The sequence below is a fragment of the Candoia aspera genome, chromosome 3 (assembly GCF_035149785.1).
Source record: "Candoia aspera isolate rCanAsp1 chromosome 3, rCanAsp1.hap2, whole genome shotgun sequence".
Classification (NCBI taxonomy): Eukaryota; Metazoa; Chordata; class Lepidosauria; order Squamata; family Boidae; genus Candoia; species Candoia aspera.
The window spans coordinates 49350878-49369151 of record NC_086155.1 but is presented as its reverse complement, the minus strand read 5'-3'; the positions used below and the strand labels follow the sequence as shown (position 1 = coordinate 49369151).

At 38.0% G+C, this 18274-nt stretch overlaps 1 protein-coding gene across 6 annotated transcripts in view; it reads left to right on the top strand.

Moving 5' to 3' along the window:
* The window catches only part of ANKS1A (ankyrin repeat and sterile alpha motif domain containing 1A), a 139996-nt gene that overhangs the window by 66606 nt on the left and 55116 nt on the right, over nt 1-18274 (top strand). For 3 of the 6 annotated variants that reach the window (XM_063297612.1, XM_063297614.1, XM_063297610.1), the window contains 2 exons: nt 11308-11358; nt 12772-12838. In XM_063297612.1, the coding sequence (XP_063153682.1) occupies nt 11308-11358; nt 12772-12838 (118 nt within the window). The remainder of the gene's footprint in view (nt 1-11307; nt 11359-12771; nt 12839-18274) is intronic. The other 3 variants (XM_063297615.1, XM_063297613.1, XM_063297611.1) reach the window with 2 other exon arrangements.

Genomic DNA, 18274 nt, shown 5'->3' with positions numbered 1-18274 from the left:
ATATTGTTATCCTTCCTATACAGGTCTTCTGTATATTCTTGCCACCTTTTCTTGATCTCTTCTGCTTCTGTTAGGTCCTTGCCATCTTTGTTTTTGATCATACCCATTTTTGCCTGGAATTTACCTCCAATGTTTCTAATTTTCTGGAAGAGGTCTCTTGTCCTTCCTATTCTATTGTCTTCTTCCACTTCCGCGCATTGCTTGTTTAAAAATAATTCCTTATCTCTTCTGGCTAACCTCTGGAATTTTGCATTTAATTGGGCATATCTCCCCCTATCACTGTTGCCTTTTGCTTTCCTTCTTTCTTGGGCTACTTCTAGTGTCTCAGCAGACAGCCATTTTGCCTTCTTGGTTTTCTCCTTCTTTGGGATGTATTTTGTTGCCTCCTCCTGAACAATGCTGCCAACTTCTGTCCAGAGTTCTTCCGGGACCCTATCTACTAAGTCCAGTCCCTTAAATCGATTCTTCACCTCCACTGCATATTCCTTAGGAATATTAGTGAGCTCATATCTAGCTGATCTGTGGGTCTTCCCTAATCTCTTTAGTCTGATCCTAAATTGTGCAAGAAGAAGTTCGTGATCTGAACTACAGTCAGCTCCAGGCCTTGTTTTTACCGACTGTACAGATGTCCGCCACCTTTGGCTGCAAAGGATGTAATCAATCTGATTTCGGTGTTGTCCATCTGGTGAAGTCCATGTATAAAGCCGTCTCTTAGGTTGTTGGAAGAGAGTGTTTGTTATGCAGAGTGAATTGTCTTGGCAAAATTCTATCAGCCTGTGTCCTGCTTCGTTTTGTTCTCCCAGGCCATACTTACCTGTAATTCGAGGTGTCATTTGACTGCCCACCTTAGCATTCCAGTCTCCTGTGATGAAAATAACATCTCTTTTAGGCGTGTTGTCCAGTAGTTGCTGCAGATCCTCATAGAACTGCTCTACTTCAGCTTCTTCAGCATTTGTGGTTGGGGCGTATATTTGGATCACTGTGATGTTAGATGGCTTGCCCTGAATTCGAATTGAGATCATTCTGTCGTTTTTGGGGTTGTATCCAAGCACTGCTTTAGCCACTTTACTATTAATTATGAAGGCTACTCCATTTCTTCTGTGGTCCTCTTGTCCGCAGTAGTAGATCTGGTGGTCATTTGATGTGAAGTGGCCCATTCCAGTCCATTTCAGTTCACTGACGCCCAGAATGTCTATCTTTAATCTTGACATCTCACCAATAACCACATCCAATTTGCCCTGGCTCATAGATCTTACATTCCAGGTTCCAATGGTGTGTTGATCCTTAGAACATCGGATTCGCCGTTCACCACCAGCACCGTCGGCCGCTAGCCGTCCTTTCGGCTTTGAGCTAGCTGCGTCATCACGTCTGGGGCTAGTTGAGCTCATCCTCTGTTCCTCCCCAGTAGCATTTTGACCATCTTCCGACCTGGGGGTCTCATCTTCCGATGGTATACCGACATATCTCTGGTTGTACTGATCCATTTAGTTTTCACGGCAAGAATACTGAGGTGGGTTGCCATTACCTTCCCCAGGGATCGCATTTAGTCTGACCTCTCTGTCATGACCTTCCCGTCTTGGGTGGCCCTTCACGGTTTAGCTCATGGCATCATTGAGGTGCTCAAGCTCCAGCACCACGACAAGGTAACGATCCTTTGCTGAAGACTGATCATATACCTATCACAATTATGTTGCCAAACTCCCAAGATTTGTACTACAGAGAAATATGATAACTTTACTAGAATTTAGTGTTGAGATGCTTATGCCAAACCATTCCATGACATAAGTATTTTCCTCATTGTATCTCACAATGTATGTTCTTGAATTCTGCCATGTCAGATCCATGCCATTTTCATTTAAATGCCACCCAGTATTTTTTTCTTTCCTGTGATATTCCTGTTCTTTTCTCTTTGTTGTTTTCTCTCCTTTAGACTGTATGGACATTTGATTTTGTTATTATAAACCATTGGTTTCTTCCCAACTTAAATAACTTGGAGAATAATTTTTATGCCCCCCCTCCCAACCTTTGCAAAGACCTGTGAAGCCCATCTGTGTAATGCAGCAGTGGGGGCAGTGGGGGCATGCCTCAATATGCCTATACGACAATACTATGCTTATATGTTCTGTGAACTATACTGGTTGCCAGTGAGTTTTCAAGTGCAATTCAAGGTGTTGGTTATCACCTATAATGATAAAGACAGATAGTTGGATGGATTATGTGCCATTAAATCAGTGTCAGCTTTTAGTGACATAGATAGATTTTCTCCATGACAATCTATCCCTAACCTAGTCCTTTTGACCAGAGTCACTGTAATGGTATCCATCCATTTTGCTGCTGGTTGTCCTCTTTCCTTTCACCATTCCCACCTTCTCCAGAGAGGTAGATCTTTGCATAATGTGTCTGAAGTAGGATAATTTGAGCCTAGTCATTTGTGCCTGAGTGAAAATTCTGGGTTGTTTGATGATCCATTTGTTTCTTTTGGCTGTCCATGGTAATCTCAGGAATCTTCTCCAACACTGAATTTCAGAAGCGTCAATACTCTTTCTATCCTGCTTCTTCAAAGTCAAAGTTTTGCTTCCATAGAGTATCACAAAGAATACCATTGGCTGTACGGTTCTGATCTTTGTAGATACAGACGCATCATGGCATCTGAATCTCTTATCCAAGGCCTTCATAGCTATTCTACCAAGTGCTAGTCTGCAGCGTATTTCTCGACTGCTTGTTCCTTTACTGTTGATGGTTGATCCTAAAAGGCAGAAGCTGTGTACCACTTCAATATCTTCACTATCAGTTCTAAGGCTGGTTGTCATATCTATTGTCATTAGTTTGGTGTTTTTTATAGTCTCATTTTAGTCTCATTTTTTTACTCTGCTCCTTGACTTTAGTAATAAGGAGCTGGAAGATCCTTTGCATTTTCGGCTATCAGAGTATAGTGTCATCAGCATAGCACAGGTAATTGATGTTTCTTCCTCTAGTATTAAAACCATGCTCATCTTCTTCCAATCCAGCTTCCCTTAATATATTCAGCATATAGGTTGAATAAAGGTAGTCCTTGCTTAATATCCATTTGTTCAGTGACTGTTCAAAGTTACAGTGGTGCTGAATGAAGGGACTTACAACTGGTCCTCCACGTTCTGTCCATTGCAGCGCCCCTATGGTCATGTGAACAAAATTCAGGCTCACTTGGATCCACCTGCATTTACAACCACCTTTTGGCTGCCCACCTACCCACTGTCACCAGCTGCCCTTGCCACCTGGCCCTGCCACTGATGGCATCCATTGCACTATGTGCCACTACTGTACTGGCCGGGGCCTTCTTTTGCACTGCCTTCTTTCATACTGGTACAGCCAGGGCCTCTGTTTATGCCCCACCCAGGGCTTTCTTTCACAAAAGAAGCCCAGCATGTGAAAGAAGGCCTGGCTGCACTGGTGCAAAAGAAGGACCCTTCTAGCCAGGTCCTTCTTTTGCGCCAACACAGCCAGGTTCTTCTTTCGCATGCCAGTGAAAGAAGACCCTGGGCATGGCATGAACAGAAGCCCTGGCTGGCACTCAAACAGAGGCCCTGGACAGGGCGTGAATGGAGGCCTGCATGGGATACAAATGGAGGCCATATGTGGTGCACGAATGGAGACCCTGGGCAGGGCACAAGAGAAGCCCCAGCTGCACTGGTGTGAAAGAAGGCCCTGGCCAGTACAGTAGTGGCACATGGTGCAGTGGGCAGGTGGTAACAGCAGATAGGCAGATGGCCAAAAGGCAGAGATGGGGGAGAGATGGGTAGGTGGGGGAAGTTCAAGAGGAGGCAGAAGAGGCAGTCCCTTACCTTACTGAGGCTCGGGGCAGGGAGGGACGAAGCTGGGAATGGCTTGGATCGGGGTGGGTCCACACCTAATGACCAGGGGAATTTGGTTAACAGCAACGGGGACTGCCAGGATTGCCGTTGCTAAGTGATGCAGTCACGTGACATCGTGCTTTATGATTACGTCTCTTAGTGATGGAAATTCCAGTCCCCATTACCATTGTTAACCAAGGACTACCTGCAAGTAATGGGAGAGTACTGTATATAGCCTTGTCTCATTCCTGTGCCAACCTGAAGTGAGTCTGTTTCACTATGTTCTGTTCATACTATGGCTTCCTGACCTGAATATCGGTTTTGTATGAGGACAGTGAGATGTTCTGGGATTCCCACTTTTCTAAGCACAGTCCACAGCTTGACATGATGGACACATTAAAAGCCCCTTCTGTAATCAATAAAGTATATATTGACTTCTTTTTGGTATTTTTTGGTTTTCTCAATTATCCAACATGCATCAGCAATAATGTGTCATTTCCTCGGCTTTTTCTAGAGCCAGCCTGAACATCTGGCATTTCTTTTTCCATATAGAGCTTTTATCTGTGTTTTATGATCCTAACTATTATTTGCTAACTTGCAACCTCCATGGCATAGGGCCAAGCTATTTGAGGGACTGACTGCCTTTCTCCCATGATTTCTGCCCTTCCAGTAAGATAGGCAGAGTTGATGTGCTTTAGATCATTTCAGTCAAACAATGTCATTTGTCAGGACCCAGGAAGTGTGCCTTTTTTGTCACGGTGCCTGCCCTCTGGAATGATGTCCCCCAGATGTTTCTTTCATGATGATGTTTCAAACTGTAAGCCAGATGGAGCCATTCTGGATTTGGGTGGCCTCCAAATAAAATAAAGTAAAATAAAATCTGTAAGAACTGTAGTACATGCAGTGCTTCTTCCCCCTAATGGGCCAGGCACAACACACACAATGGGTGCTTCTCGACCGAGTCGAGGGATTACAGCCTATCGTCTGCTCCGTGGATAACATAGAAAGAGCAGCTTGAACAATCATGGCTCACTCACATACAGTATCACTATCACTCACCATTCCTTCACATTAGGACTTGTTTCAGTTTGACTGAATATTTAGAATGGCTCTCTGGCTGTGTTGCATATTTAAGATGCCAGATCTGCTAGCTCGAATGGTGAATTACTGGTAAATTTCCATTATTGTGGCAAAATTTATGTTATAACTTAAGGTTTCCACTCACATTTAGAAAAGTGATGGGCTGGAGGATTGTAATCTCTGTAGACAACCAATCTGGTTGTTACTTCTCATGAGGAGCAAGCAAGGTAACTGACTCACCAGCTTGCTTGCCTTTCTTGCAGGACTAGAGTGCGGTTTGTCAGATAATTTCTTGAATGAGAAGTATAGAGTTTCAGACTTTTCTGAATTTTGTACAAACTGATATCTTCAGTCACCCTATTCTGGAATACATCCCTGTAATTGTAGTCATTTTGAAGTTAGGTAATTGTTCGGTGTGGAGTCTTTTGCCATTGAAAACAGATTTTTCTAATGGTAAACTTTGTTGGACCCTGACAGAAAGGAAGGGTCCTTGCAGTTAAAGATAAAATTCTTCTTGTTGACATAGTTAGAAGATTCCTCCCACAGAACAGCAGGTTTTTTTCAGATAATATACATCATTAATTTTAGGGCAAGGGAGATAAGTGATACCATTTGTGAAAATGATAACAATAATTTGAGGAGAAATAATTTCAAAAAATCCTGCTGAATTTAGAGGGCTTTATGATTATGCATAGGATGAAATTGTGAAGACTGATTCCCTTAGGTCTCCCCCTACTTCCATTCCAACAAGAATACAGAAACCATTTAAAGTATTCTTTCTGCTTTTTAATAAATGTTATAGTAATTTCATGTTTTTAACTAGCCTGCTTCCATCATTGCCTTTTTTTTAAAAAAAAAGGTTAAATGTTCAATGTTAGATATGGACTTCTATTTTTGGGAAATCATAATGACAACCTCTCCACTTCCCTTTCCCCACAAGGTTTATAATTATCTGTAAAGTATGCCTGAAATAAAGCAACCAATTTCAACCAGCTTAGACATGGTCCTTGTCAAAATACTATTTTATTATTTTATTCAAAAGATTTCCTCAGAGAATAAAAATGAGATTTAAAAAGCAATTTCTTATATAACAATATATTCTGTGAATCAGAAAAATGCACAAGTCAGCTCTCCAAGTTATACATCATCCTGTGTTTATAGGTATATTTATGTTTCATTTGTTTGCCAGAGAAAACTGCAGTATTTTCAAAGCCAGTGATCTAGTTACCCTTCTTTTAACTCTGAATTCTTAGATTCCTTTCAAGTAGCTGAGAGTCTTTAACTGGAATTTCCATCAGCAACTATTAACTTATATTGAAAAATGATAGGTCAAAGTTAATTGCTAATAAATATATGAATAATATGTCTTTTAATTGTTTCTTCTGGGGAGATACTTGCAAAATTGAGCCAGTTATGTTCTACAGTATGTCTTATATGTAATAAATATGAGAAAGTATGGTGCTTTTCCAAAAAATATTAAGAATTTGTACCCCTTTTATTTTCTACCCCGATGGGAGGAGATGGGCGGGGCAAATTGAATAAATAAATATTTGTCTTTAGTTAGTGACAAGTACATTATTTCCTTTAATATTAGTTCTTTATCAGTTGCAGCTATTACACAGTTCATTATGTTTTTCATCAAATTTTCTGATAATTGTTTTAGAATTTTCATTAGAGTCTTGTAATATAATCGAATATAAAGCAGAAATCATTTGTCATAAATCTAATCCCTAATAGCTGATATAAAGTAAATTAAAAATTTATCAAAAGGGGAAAATACAGACACTGTTTTTCTTGTATAGATCAAGGGTCAATGGCTTTAGTACAATAATTTCAAACTCAGCTGATAAACATTGCCATCTCATGGTGGAATATGGAAAACACCTCCTTTAAGAAAACTGTTCCTTTTTTGTTCTGTATTAAATATCCTTGAAAGCAAGAACATTGGGTGTTTTTTTTAAAGTAAAACATGGAGATATGTTTAAATATATATATTTTTTGTCTTATTCCTCAACTGAGTATTCTGCCTTTCCTTATAATCATTCTCCTGATTTGAATACTTACTGCACAGAATAGTATGGAGTAATTACTCTGGGTTAAACCGCTGAGCTGCTGAGCTTGCCGATCGGAAGGTCGGCAGTTCGAATCCACGTGACGGGGTGAGCTCCCGTTGCCAGTCCCAGCTCCTGCCCACCTAGCAGTTCGAAAACATGCAAATGTGAGTAGATTAATAGGTACCGCTTCGGCGGGCAGGTAATGGCGTTCCGTGTAGTCATGCCGGCCACATGACCACGGAAGTGTCTACAGACAAACGCCGGCTCTTCAGCTTTGAAACAGAGATGAGCACCACCCCCTAGAGTTGGACACGACTGGACTTAATGTCAAGGGAAACCTTTACCTTTTATAGTTTTGTTGCTATTTCTACTAAGCATTGCTCAGGCTTCACACCCACAAATAAAGACTCCCATTACCTTACTGACCCAGGTAGCAATGAATGTGGTATTATTCAGGTGCTTCTGACTCTTTGAGACCCAATGGACATAATTTCTCCAGGACTGTCTACCAGTAATTGTTCCTTTGAATCCTTGCTTGTTCGCATGTCCACAGAACATAGCACTGATATACTCCATATGCACATATTTAATACAAATTATTTGCAGTTTTTCCAGTAATGCTTAAACAAGTGCCATAGATATGAGAACTGCTAAATTAAATTCATCAACAAGTATTAAGAACAGCACAGAGGAGCTCCCAATTTATATTCTTTATTGACACTAAGCATTAGTTTCCTAAATCAAAATGTTTGATTTTGTTTATGATGTATTTAATTCTTCATCTTTATAGGTGTCAGATTCCAAGCCCAATTTGACATTACCAATTCGTTCTTTTCCCAACATATAACTTCATCCCCACCAAAACAGATCTGTTATAGCTGTCAGTGAATTGCCTCCTTTACTTGAGAGGAAATACAGGAAGGAGGACTTGTGTTCACTTTATGTCATCTGATACATTTCAAGATGATACTGTATAGTAAAAAAGACTGGATAATCTTGGCCATACTTTTTTTATAAACAATATTTAAGACATATACTTTCCTTTTAGTTCAGAGTAATAATCACAATTTTTAAATTTTATGCTTTCAGTAGTAGTATAGTCAAGCTCTGAATAGTCAAGTTTGCTATATTATATATACATGGCATGTACTAATAGACATTAATGAATCTATAACTTTGGGCTATATCACTGCTGAGAAGATTAACCCAATATCATATATTGCCCTTGTCTCCTTCTAAGTTTAGTAGTAGTAACTGTCCTTTGAAATTTTTGGTTTATAGGAAAAATAGTGATAAGCAGCAATTAGTTTAATCATAGATTGGTTTTAGATTCCCTCTGTGCTTGTGATCCAATATGATTACATAATTTATAAACCTAACTGTATGATTGTAGCTACCCTTGCCTGTTAAGCATATATTTTCTTTTAATCTTTGCTCTGGCTTCATGATAGTCTTTGACTTGGCTGGGACCATTCTTACAGCTTGCGTTTTTTTTAATCTAAAGCAATGCTAGTATCAGTCCCTTCTTGACCATTTGGTCTCAGATCCATATTTTTGTGCAAGTGAGGCATAGATGTGTACTTTCTCTCTAGGGTTAGAGGTTTAACACTTGTTTTAAAACTGAATATTTGTAGGCTTATATCCTTATATGCCTTCATTTTAAAAAGTCTTCTCCAAATTCCATGTCATGATGGAGGAGTATAATAATGAATATGGACTGATATAAACTGGTTTCTTTCTAGACTCCATAAGCTGCAACTTCTCCAGCTATAACTTACCCACATCTTAAACTCCCCAATACTAGCTCGTAAGTCAGTGTTTTGGCTAAAAATGAATAACTTGGTGCAGGCTGTTAGACTAAATTGAATCTGCCAGCATAGATATCATGTTTCTGTAGTACCTTGAATCCTAATATTAACAGAAGCAAATTTCTGTTGCTAAATTCAGAGTAATTCATATTTTTGCAAGCAGTAGACCTGTCACCATATATGGGACATGCGGGATTCTATATGGGATTCTATTCTTGTGTGCCTGATGGACTCTTTTTATAAATCATAAAGGAATCGTTTTTAATTAAGTTAGTCTTGATCCTGTCCACAGATACTATATATTATATACATCTTGTCAGTTTTGCCCCCCCCAAAACACACACACACACACAAACAAATAGAATATTGTATTTGGCACAGAGTTCAGCCTTCTTGTTCTTATGGCATGATGGTAGATTGAAAAGGATAGCTGGAGAAATCTCAGAGGTTGTTAATTGGGTTGCTATTGTTCAGGGACCATGGGTTCTGTGTCATATATCTCAGGGTTGCCACAAACTTTAAAAATATGTGTACCTACAAGGAAGCAGCTTCCTTTTAAGTATGTAGCTTGTATGCTAAGTGGCCAGTTTTTATTTTTTATTTATTTATTCGATTTCTGTAGCCCCCCATCTCAGCAAGTGATTCTGAGTGGCTTACAACAATAAAAACTATAAAACAATTAAAACAATTTCAATTAAAACAATTAAAATACAAAATAAATATACATGGCCACCAAGTAAGCAATGCATGGCTGTTAATGTAACCAAGAAACGGGACCATTCACACGCTTGGGGCCCAGACCTGGGCACATAACCAGGTCTTCACAGCCTTATGAAAGGCCAACAGAGTCAGGGACATCCTGATCGCTGGAGGGAGAATGTTCCAGACGGCAGGCGCTACGGCCGAGAAGGCGTGCCTTCTAGTCCCCACCGACCGACATTCCTTGGCTGATGGGACCCGCAGCATACCCAACCTACCAGATGGAATTGGACAGGCAGAAACAACTGGGAGAAGAAGGTCCCTTAGGTAACCCAGTCCCAGGCCTTGTGGCCTTTTACCCATGGGTGTTCATGGAAGCTCACTGCTTAGAACTGGAGCCATCTGAGATTTTATTGGAACAGTGAACAGGAGGAATTGCCAGTGTTGCTTTTTTGCTGTTCTAGTTATTACATCAAAGCTGAGTTAACCTGCTATAAAAGGAAATCCTACACTCTTCCTGTGTAGATGTTCATCAGTGAATTAGTCTAGTCTAAAAACACCCCTGAAATAAATTAACAGAGACTGGGAAAAGCAAGATGGGCTGCCTCGAAGCATCTGTGTAGACATGTACTTTATTGGTAGAAGATTTTTATGCATAAGTGTTTTATGAAGGAGGTGAAACTGAAAAAAAAACCCCAAAATATGTTAACTAATATGGCAGATTATTTTCCAGCAAATAGGATGTCAAGCTTTTTCTTTTTCTTCTTTTTTTGGGTGGTGGTGGTGGTGGTGGCTTCAAATGAAGCCTTTTGGCACGTAGCCATATTTCAACAAAAGGAAGAGCACAGCTGTTCTAAATGAATAGATTTTTTTTTTTACTTAAATGCTGCAGAGCTTGCATGTTGAGGATGCATAATAGGATTTATCAAAGGGACAGAAGATCAGAGTTAGTTACTTTTACCAAAATGAGCTATTTACCTGGACCTTTAAAAATCTGCTACAAATAACTTTGCATAACAAAGCCTTAAGCTTTCATAAGCCTCACAGTGTTTGTAAATCAAAGCTTGAAATGCCCTTTAGAATGATGGATGTCAGAGAGACCAGAATGGATTAAGTATAAAGAAATTGTTATCAAATTGGCCCCTCACTAAAGAAAGGAGATTCCACAGGATTTTGAGGTTTCACAAGGTTTTTCAGTTAAGATAATCTCCTTTTGCCTCTTTCAGCTACTACTATTACCGTGCCACATAAACTGAGAATATTTATTTAAAGATCGGTTTACGGCCCTTACCATTTCCAAGTGGCATACAACATTAGAATATTTTTATGTAATCGAAAATGAAATAAAATACATTTTTAATGAAATATTAAAATAAAATCAAAAAGCTTTCATTTTGAACTATTAAGTTGTAACTAATTAAGATGTAACCATGAGAAAGAAATTTCTTTATCTTTTGCTATCTGTTTCTATTACTCTATTGTCACAGTTGCATGCTATTTTGTAAGGCATAGTAATGTGTATAAATCTGATTGCACCGTGTTAAAGTATAATATGGGTTTGGTTTGGTTTGGTGTAATGTGTAAACCATGCTTTTGGACAGATGTGTGTGAACTCAGCCATTTTGTGATTTATTCAAATTATGTCTGAGCCAGAAGAATGTGGGCTTAAGATCAGGAAGCAGCTGAGAATGCAGTAAAGGGAACATTTTTTGTGTGTCTGAAATTATGGCAAGCTCTTTAAAACACTTACTGTCCCTTGCTTTATATTTTCATTTAAGCTGAATTATATTTCATTTTACTGAATTATTTTGGAAAATATGTTTTGCTCTTTCACAGCAGTTTCAGGAGCAGGTGCCTGATGACTTTGAAGTTCAGTCTTTCTACAATGTAAGAAACTAGCAAAGCTTTGCTCTGCTGGGAACCAGTCTGACTGCTGTGGTTGCTTAGTTGTGCAATTAATTTGTGCTTTCTTTGTGTTGGTGTGCTTTCTTCACTATGTAGTTATGAGGGTCCTGTGACATTAGATGCTTGCAAAATTTCATGTGGTAGGGTTCTGAAGCTTTTTTCTTAACCTCTATGAGATCCACTTAATTCTGACTTTGTGCTAGAAGCTTAGTACTGTTGCTTTGTAGAATCAAGTTTAGAGAGAGAGAGAGGTAAAAGATGATATGGCCCTGTCCCAAAATGCTTTGAAGCTAAATTTTGAGGTGAAAGAGGTAGGTTAGAAATAAAACAAGTGTGACGTACTTGGGCCTGTGATTATCAGAAACAATTCCAATTTAATCTCAACTCCTGTCTGGAATGTGTATTTCCAAATTCTGCTTTCCTTTTCTTTATAAACTTTTGCGTTTAAGAAACAACTTTCCTGTTTCTAGTGTTATTAAACTGCATTTTAACTTGATAAATTAAACAATATGTTGCTATCTTGTGTTTTTTGTTTCGTTTTGTTTTGCCTAATTTGCACTTTATACCATCCATACAGTGCCAGGTACAATGCTGTACTTTACCCAGCAGATAATATTTTAAAATTTCTGAGCATGCAACTGATGTAGTAAGATTCCTTTATTTGTTGATATTAGGTTCCTTGGGAGGTACCTGGCCTTCAAGACTACCTGTGGAAGTAGTTTCCTAATATCTAAATTGTCTTATCTAAAAAGCATTCGTTGTAACTACTGTTTCCTTTTTTGAGTTCTTAATGGTTGGGAACTTCTAGATGATCCTGCAGTTTAGTTAGTCTGGCCTGAGTGGTCTTCCTCTTCTTGATTGTTGAAATACTCCCCAATATGCTCTTTGTTTATTTCATTTCATTTCATTTCATTTCATATTTATTTATTTATTTATTTATTATTACATTTATATGCTGCCCAGCTCCCAATAACTCTGGATGGCTCACAAAGTTGTTACTTTTTGCACATTTTTTACAACTTACATTAATGCTTTTGCAAGCTTTTAGTTGAAGCAATTTGGTATTGGGATCTGTGCCTTAAAATCTCTCCTTAGCTGTAGTAATGTATTCTTTGCAAGTAGAAGGAGGATTATATATTTTAAACATGCAAAATGATTGTTCCATTCATATTTAACCAAATTTTAAATGGGAATTTACTAGTTAGCTTGGGAAGATCTTCTGTAGACTTCTTTCTCTTATATTGACCATGAGCTTATTTATTTGTCTTTTTTAAAACAACATAAATCAGTCTCTTTTGAACAAATAATATTCTTTCTTTTGTAGTTAATAATTTCTCTAGTCAGGCTATATTTGTTTGTGAAAAAAGGCTTACTAATATTTGATATATTTTTCAGATCGAGAAAATCATGAGTTCCATTGGTGAAGGCATTGACTTTTCACAGGAGCAGCAAAGAATGTCAGGTACCATATTGAATTGTAGATGGATTTGAGTTAGTTTTGTCTCAGACAGCCATCTTTACTTGTGTTTGCATTCAAAAGGAAAAATGAGGGACCAATGCAACAAGTTTAACTTGTTTGGGGATTTTAGTTGTCTAAGCCATGTTTCTGTTTTGGGGGTTCTCCTATGTCCAGGATTCCAGATAAAAGATTTCAAATAACTGTTCTATGTTTCCATATTGGATAAATACCACAATGCTTAATTTAATTTAATGGACCACATTACTAAACAAGCAGATACTGTTATTTGTGCTTAGTGCTTTGGACAACAGAAATTAACATGTGTGTACAGATGAGGAACAAAATCTATCCAAAAGCCCAGATTGCTTCCCCAGCACTAGTTATGTCATTGAGATAGGCTACACCTTCCTGAAGCCTTCTCCCAGATACGATTGGCTTCCAGAAGAAAAAGCTGCTGAAAGACATCTATTTGCAGTTTTCCCTGGGACAGCTGGCTTTCCTTTTTTGGATAATTTTGGATCAATGGTTTTAAATGGACTTTCAGCTGTAATATGTGAGATCTGGCTTTGTTTGTTTTTCGCTTTTCCCAAAGGGGAAAAACAAGGGTAAGCAAAGTTCTAAGGGGCTGGCATTTGCTTCCAAAAGGAGACAGGGCAGAGCTTCAAGGCAAATTGTGGGGTGGTTGCAGTTCAGAGAAGAGAGAGGAAATTCATCTGTGGCTTACAAATATGGCTAGGAAAATGGAGAATAAAGGGAGAAAAATGAGGACAAAACTTATTAAATATGCAGAGTTACGGTTTTGCTTGATGACTTTTACTCATTTAGATCTACTACAATATAACACCTTATATGTAACAGAGTTTTGTTTATCATAGGAAGAGAGTTGGGTCAACATTTATCTAACCTTGATTGGGTATAGAATTTAATAAAAGTTGAATAAAAACATTAGAAGGATCATACTGGATTGTATGAAAGGCTGATTTAGTCCCATGTTCTATTCTCACAGTTGCCAACTACGGGAATCCCACAAGCAGGACATAAAGTGCTCAGTTTCATCTTTTTAACTGGCCTTGCATATGAAACCAGTGGTATTGAGAAAACCACCTTGAAAGTATTGACTTTAAACTTCTTAAATTCTAGGACTGGGGTTCTTAACCTTTTCATGCTGTTGGACCCCTTTGAGAGTTTGGTAAAACCTACAAACTCCTCAGAAAAATGTATTTCAATGCATAAAATAAATACATAGCTATAGATTATATTAACAAGGAAACTAATTATGCTCAAATACAAATATCAGAATATTAATAGCAAATATGTAATATGTAAGAGCCTCATTCTGCACCATAACAAGTGAACCATTATCCAGAGAATGAAACACAACTACCATAGCTGCAAAGATTCAACCACCCATCTCCAACATTTTCCAGATCAACAATCTTAGCTTCAAGAGAACAAACTCATTTCCTGAAAGCTGGGAACACATTAAACTATACTGACAGCTTTTGTCCAACTGGCAGATAACAATACATATGGCATTCAGTACAATATACTGGACAACCAACCTCCTGGCATTTTGAATGCATAGATATTTTCCATTAGTTTTTCAGATAAATTAATGTATTAAAGCTATTTATAATCAGTTTCCTCATTCTGTTTTCAAATTTATATTGATATATAGCTCACCTCTATACTGAAACTGTTAAACTGCTTTGCCACAGGGACTCTGCCTCATGGTCATAGCGCTCTCTCTTTCTTGAATACCCCATTTCTATAGCCACAGGTAGCTTTATGCAAATGTTGCAACCAGTTAAATTAGAAAATCTCATGTTAAAAAAAAGTTGTGGATTCACTGCATGTTCAGTAATTTTTCAGCTTAATCTAGAAGATGTTATGTACGTGAGTAAGAACAAGGATCATAAGGATCATTGTAATAATAGTATCAATAATCAAAAGTCTAGGGGAAGAATGCAAAAGTAACATATTTTCAGCAATACATGTTTATGTAAGCAGTGTAGAAAAAATATTCTGGAAATTTCAGAAAAGTAGCTTTCTTTAAACCTAGTAACTTATGCAGAATTTTGGTACTGCATTTTTTAAAAAGTACAAGCCAGAGCAGAAGAGCTATAGCAATGCATGACCACCACCACCACCCACAAAAAAGGGGGGGGGGGCGGAGGAAGATAATATCTGGCAGAGATGGACAAATCAGTCTGAGGCTATCCTGCTTCAAGTGTTCTCAGTAATAAGTCTTTCCATCCAATACACACATCTGTAGCTATTTCCCCTAATATATACATTTTTGTGTAACTTTTGAGCCAAAAAAATGTGTCTGTACATTTGAAACAGTATACAGTCCATGTAATGCTCTGCTCTAGGTAGTCATGTAGCAATTATGAATGACTCTGGTTCTCTTAAAAAATGTGGATCATTCAAAATTGTCCCTTCTTCAGAGATACTTTTGAAGACTGACTTCCCTCACCCCCGAAAATGCACACGTTATCTTCCATATCCAAAATGAATACATTACTGTAGATAAGAACGTGGATTTAAATACAGTTTTGTTTTCTGATGAATCAGTGATAAATAACCAACAAATTCATAACTGATAAAAGAAAAAAAATGTGAAATCATTTCAGTGCACTTAAATACAGATGAAAACTTCATTGAGTTCATTACTTTTTTTTTTAAGCTAAGTGTTTGTGAGATTGCAGCCTGAGTTTATTTAAGATGAGGAAAGGTCAGTCAGTAGGAGGTAGTTTTAAAAAAAAAACTTTTCTAATACTTTAAAAATAGTCAGAATTGTTTAGCTATATAGAGATGCATAGATTTTGCATGCTTAGAGCAGACTATATGGAAGTTAAGTATGCAGCACTGAGTGAGGAAACAGGTTCAATGTTTCATCCGATTTCTAGACTCCAGAAGCGATTCAGTGACCTATGCCTTAATAGAACAGCCAATACATTATTTTAAGTCTTCCATTTACTGATTGATTGATTGATTGATTGATTGATTACGTGCCATCAAGTCAGTGTCGACTCTTAACAACCATATAGATTGATCTTCTCCAGGATGATCTATCCCCATCTTGGCCCTTCAAGTTTTCCAACAGAGCACCCATTGCTACTGTAATCTGAGTCCATGCACTTGCTGCTGGCCATCCTCTTCTTCTCTTTCCTTCTACCTTTTCTGGTATGTCATCTTAACAGAACAGCCAATATATTGTTTTAAGAGTTCCATTACGCAACTGAAAAACTACAGATCAGATTCCCAGTAATCTGTGGATTAAAAATAGTGGAAGGGATATTGAGCATATGATGGGATTGCCACAAAACAGTTATAATTTGTTCAGTAGGCCTCTGAATACCAGGAGTTGGGGAGCACAGTAGGGTGGGAAATGTTGCAGTGGTGTCCTGCTTGTTATTTTCTCAGAGCCATCTGTTTAGGCCCTGGTGGAACAAGATGCTGGATTAGAGCTCTGGCCCAGTCTAGAATGATTTTCATATTTTTGTAGGACATAACTGCCACCCTGCAATGTGAACCTAGATATATAGCTTTCAGTTAGAAGCTTTTCTTGCTCTATACAGTGCCTAACGTGGTATTTTTTATAGGCATTTCTTTCTGCTAAGACCTGAGTCTAGGAGATTTTTTTTGCTATAACCCACCTTTCCAGAAGGGTCACATTATTATGTATAATGCGTGGCTAACTAAAGGTATTGCATGCTCATGATAACCACAGTATTGACTGAAAATTTTGCATGAAGCTGCTAAGCTTCAGTTTTTTTGCCATATGGGCCACCCCAATGTGTCATGTAACAATATGATGCTTTATCCTGAACCCATACTGATATTAACACATGTGCTCAAACCCTCAGTATATGATATCATTTTCTGAAGAAGATGAGTAATTATTATCCCTTGTCTATGACCATGCTATCTGGAAATTTGGGGAGTCTATTGCCTACATGCAGACATTTCAACTTGTTTATAAATGTATTTAAGTATCTCACTTTTGTAGCTATTCTACTATAAATGGCATTTCAGATTCTTTTACTAATGGATAATGTAAGAGGAGGAGGGACCATATTATTCAACTCGTATTCTGCTGCTCTGATTCATGAGTAGCAGGCATCTAAGCAATCTCACATAACATTCCAAGAAGAATGGCTTTTTCCATACTAATCAGTGGAGAAATAAGTTTGTGTGACTTGAGGCATTTTCTGGAATTTGAGCACTCCAAATAGCACAGAGCAAGTAATTTATCTTAAAAATGGATTTTACCTTCCCCCAGCTGGGTGGGCCAAAGTATTATATATTCCCTCCAGATTGTATTAAGTGCTACATGCAGTTAGGAGTGTCTAGTCTGACTCTTGTGTCACTTCTGAACGTCTAGATTTACTGGGCTGATCTGAATTTCTGGAATGTATGGTTCCAGTTACTATTCCATCATCAACTGTTTGGTGCTTTCATCTGGGCTCTTCTGGAAGATATTTGCTAACATTTGCTATGAAGGTCACACCTTACTTTTTATACTGTAGGTTGATTCAGCTTCAACCGTCAACATGTATAAGCAAAAATAACATCATTGACAATGAGAAAGAAAATACAATTTGGAAAGTGAATGAAGGGCTGGTTGCAACCCCCACTCCTCCAAAAATGTAATCAACACATGGGAAAAAAATAGGAGAACTGCACTTTCCATCTTTACCCCAACATTCATCTTTGTCTTTTCAGAGGGTGCTTATTCATGACCAGCTAAGTTCCCACCAGCACAGAAAATCCATGTTCTCAGTCCCTTTATCTATATTTGGCTCAGTGTATAGGATGGTGCCACAGATCATACAGAAGTCTGTGGTTGCAGGCATTGTTTCACCTTCTCCTCCACACAGTTGTTAGCCTCTATCTTCGTTAATGTACTGGTCTCTGAAATAATCACAACTCTTTCATATTCTCCGTAAACATCTGACTGAAACCTAATTACATGGAATTGCTTATTAGTTTAAGCTTCAGAAATACCAAATGATTTATCTTTATATATAAAATTTTGAATATTAAAAAATGATATGAATTTGAATGAGGAAGTATAGCTTATGTAACCAGTAGTATTTGTTCTTGATACTAGTTATGCTGGTTTCTATCTTTTGTTTCTTTTAATGAGTTCATGGAATTACTACTACTTGCTTAAGTTGCTAGAAACTCCCAACCTTTTTCTTTATGTGGATCACTACCTCATTACTGAAAGCTTTTGCAAACAAACATTGAGCCAACTAAGATTTTCAGCAAGAACAGCAAAATGCTGGAGGATCAAAAATATTAAAATATTGTAAGATTTGACTATCTCTTAAGATTTAACTATCTCATGAGATTCCAACCATTTTCAAAATGATTTACATTCCCCCCCCCATCCTTGTAAGATTTCATTATTCTAGCACAAAACATGCT